The 3,463-nt window shown below is 34.2% G+C and overlaps 1 protein-coding gene across 1 annotated transcript; it reads left to right on the top strand.

Annotated features, from left to right (window-relative positions):
* Positions 1 to 299: 299 nt before the first annotated feature.
* On the top strand, positions 300 to 1,826 carry LOC107795120 (alkane hydroxylase MAH1-like). The gene has a single exon (XM_016617705.1). It carries the CDS (start codon positions 300 to 302, stop codon positions 1,824 to 1,826), a length of 1,527 nt encoding a protein of 508 aa, XP_016473191.1.
* The last annotated feature ends 1,637 nt before the right edge of the window (positions 1,827 to 3,463 follow it).

Raw genomic sequence — 3,463 nt, 5'->3', positions numbered from 1 at the left:
AGTTAGTGTGAGCAATTCAAGAGTAACCAAAGCAAATTGAATGAACTCATGAAGTCAACTTGCTTTTCAAGAACGTTCACAATTGAAAAAATTGCCCATTCCTTTTCAAGAGTGTACAGTCTATGTCCTCAAATAATTGTCTTAATTAGAATATTTAAATATATTTGGACCCTCTCAAACGTTAGGGTTGGAATATTGCAACTCTTATATAACATCATGGAAGGTCCGAATGAATTGCTTAACACAACAAAACTTACTAAGCCCAAAGCTAGATTGGAAAAGAAAACCTCCGACTCTCAATGGATTTCCTTGAATATTCTCTTCTTCTATTGATAATTCTTTGTTTCACTTATTTTATTACATGGTACCTCCGAAAAAGATGGACAAAAACTTCAGCTCCAATATATTGGCCATTCGTTGGAATGTTGCCAGCAATTATTTTGAATTTTCATCATATCCATGATTATATAACGAAGGTTCTTACAGAAACTGGGGGCACATTTGAGTTCAAAGGTCCTATATTTGCTAATATGGACATGTTGATTACTTGTGATCCTGCAAATATCCATCATATCTTCAGTAAAAACTTCTCAAACTATCCAAAGGGACCCGAGTTTCGTAAAATATTTGATATATTGGGAAATGGCATTTTTAACGTTGATTCGGAATTATGGGAGCTTCACAGGAAGATCACCATGTCGATAATGAGTCATGCAAAGTTTCAAACATTGTTAGAGAACAACATGTGGGGCATTATGGATAAACGACTTCGACCAATTCTTGATGTTTTTGCTGAACAAGGCAATTCGTTTGATTTGCAAGACATTTTACAGAGATTAAGTTTTGATTCTATCACCAAGTTGTTACTTGATCACGATCCAAGAAGCTTGTCCATTGACGTTCCTCATGTGCCATGCGAAAAAGCATTCACCGACGCTATTGATGCACTTCTATTCAGACACATAATGCCAGAGAGCTGTTGGAAATTGCAAAAATGGCTTCAAATTGGTAAAGAAAAGAAACTCAGTCAAGCATGGGAGGCTTTTGATGAGTTCCTATATCCTTGCATTTCACATAAACAAGAGGAGCTAATGAAGAAAACGGCCAAAGACGAAGATTTCACATTTTTAGCTGCATATATTAAAATGTATAATTCATGGAACAAAGGAGATTTGGGTACATTACAAAAATTTCTTAGGGACACTTTCTTGAATTTAATGTTAGCTGGGAGAGATAGTACAAGTTCAGCTCTCACTTGGTTTTTTTTGTTCTTGGCTAAACATCCCTTAGTTGAGACAAAGATTAGAGAAGAAATTCAACAAAAAATGCATCTTAAAAAAGATGAAAACCTCAAGTTTTTCAACAAAGAAGAAATGCTGAAATTGGTCTATCTACATGGTGCCTTGTGCGAAACTCTTAGGTTTTTTCCATCACTTTCTTTGGAGCACAAAGTCCCACTTGCACATGACATCCTTCCTAGCGGTCACCATGTCACTCCAAAAACAAAAATGATTATACCGTTCTATACAATGGGGAGAATGGAGACTATATGGGGAAAGGATTACTTAGAATTCAAGCCCGAGAGATGGATTTCTGAACAAGGAAAGATCAAACATGAACCATCTTTCAAATTTCCGGCGTTTAATGCGGGTCCAAGGACTTGTATAGGGAAGAATATGGCATTCACTCAGTTGAAAATAGTGGCAGCCACCATCATACACAACTACCATATCCAACTAGTGGAAGCTCAAAATATTTCTCCCACTACTTCTATTATCATGCTAGTGAAACATGGTCTGAAGGTTCGTGTCGTCAAAAGAGTATAGTAGGTGCATGTATGTACGTATGTCTTACGTACAATATTATGTAGAAAATAGTTATAAAGATGTACTCTGATTAATTGATGGAATCAACCTCTTTCTACATGGAAGAGATATAAAACTATACTTTAACTCTTCCAGAAAATCCGAATAAAGTTGTTCTCTTTCTTTAGTGATCTTCTTTTAGGGTCTCTTTTTCTGCGATATTATTGAAATTTTGCTTCAATTTCCTGGAAAGAAAGTTTATTATGTATTTTGCTTCAATTTCCAACCCGGAAAGAAAGTTTATCATGCTTATAATTTAATGCACTTTTAGTTCTTTACCAAATGTGCAACTTTAGTAAATTTGAAAGTTTTACACTGGTTGAAAACGAATAATTTAGCATTTTTAGTTCTTTATCATTCGACATACATTTTTCGAATTGAATTGAACACCAATTATATTCTAATTAGCATCGATAAACACAACTGCACCAGTAGAACTAACGCAATGGCCACTGTAATATACCCCAATATACACAAAATGCTGATGGTGATTTTTGAAACACTCCTATAAGTAAAGTGGGTCTGATCCCTCTTATAAGCAAACAATTGAAGTGCATGCGTGAAATGTTAAATTTTTTGGGCTAAAGACCTTATTTTCCTGCCATATATTTCACTTTTTCTGTTGTTGTATGGAGGTCTTTTGAAAAGACACCAACAAAATCCCCACCAAAAATGCTATGAAACTCTTCATAGCTTTAGATATGTAATAAAGCCAAGACGACAGGAAGAACATGACCGTTATAAAAGAAAGAGAACGAGGGAAAAGTTGTGTTATTATCTAACTATTTTCCTTTTAAAAAAAATATAATAGATAAAAGAGGAGGACAAAAGGGGCTTTCAACTTGCAAGGGGTTGTAGGAATATAAATTTTAAATGTGTAAATAAATAAGGATGGGAGAAGGGCAGAAAATTTGGTCGAAAATATGGAGTCATAACTCATAAGTAATGGGACTTCAGCTAGCTAAAATTTATTTCGAGGGGTCTAGTTGTATTTTAATTGCTTTCTTTTCTTTATTTTTCGTTTATGACTCATTTTGGACATGTTGGCTTAATGAGTTTGATGGTCTAAAGTTAAATCGTTGTAAGAGAATTTAAATGTAATTAATAAAATTCATATATTTTAATGGCATTGTATTGGGAAAAATTGAGTTTACATATTGAAGTGATTGAAAGATGACGTGTCATGACATGGAGGCTGGTCAAAGGATGATGATTAGCAAAGAAGCACGAGTTGCAACAGATACGAGCAGAGGCACATGAAGAGGCATGAGCAGTTATTCAGAAGACTCAACGCTCGTTATTTAATCCAAAAATCAAGGAAAATGAATCTGACAATACAAGAGAGTACAAATATAGTATTTAATAAGCATTAAATACTAAAAACGTTAGGGAATATGTATTGAATCACAATGATTATGTAACGTAGCATTTAATGCCTTTAATTGTCTATAATGGCCTTATTATGACAAAGGCATAACGTATAACTTGGAGATAGCAAAAGAAGAGAATGGATCATTTGTAAGGACACGAAATACTATCTGAATACATTGGTTTACTTTGTTTTCTTCTGATTATCTTATTGTTGGCAAAATCACTTT

The sequence above is a fragment of the Nicotiana tabacum genome, chromosome 5, assembly GCF_000715075.1.
Source record: "Nicotiana tabacum cultivar K326 chromosome 5, ASM71507v2, whole genome shotgun sequence".
In the NCBI taxonomy this organism is placed as follows: Eukaryota; Viridiplantae; Streptophyta; class Magnoliopsida; order Solanales; family Solanaceae; genus Nicotiana; species Nicotiana tabacum.
The sequence above is the reverse complement of the archived record's forward strand: the minus strand, read 5'-3'. Positions and strand labels throughout refer to the sequence as shown.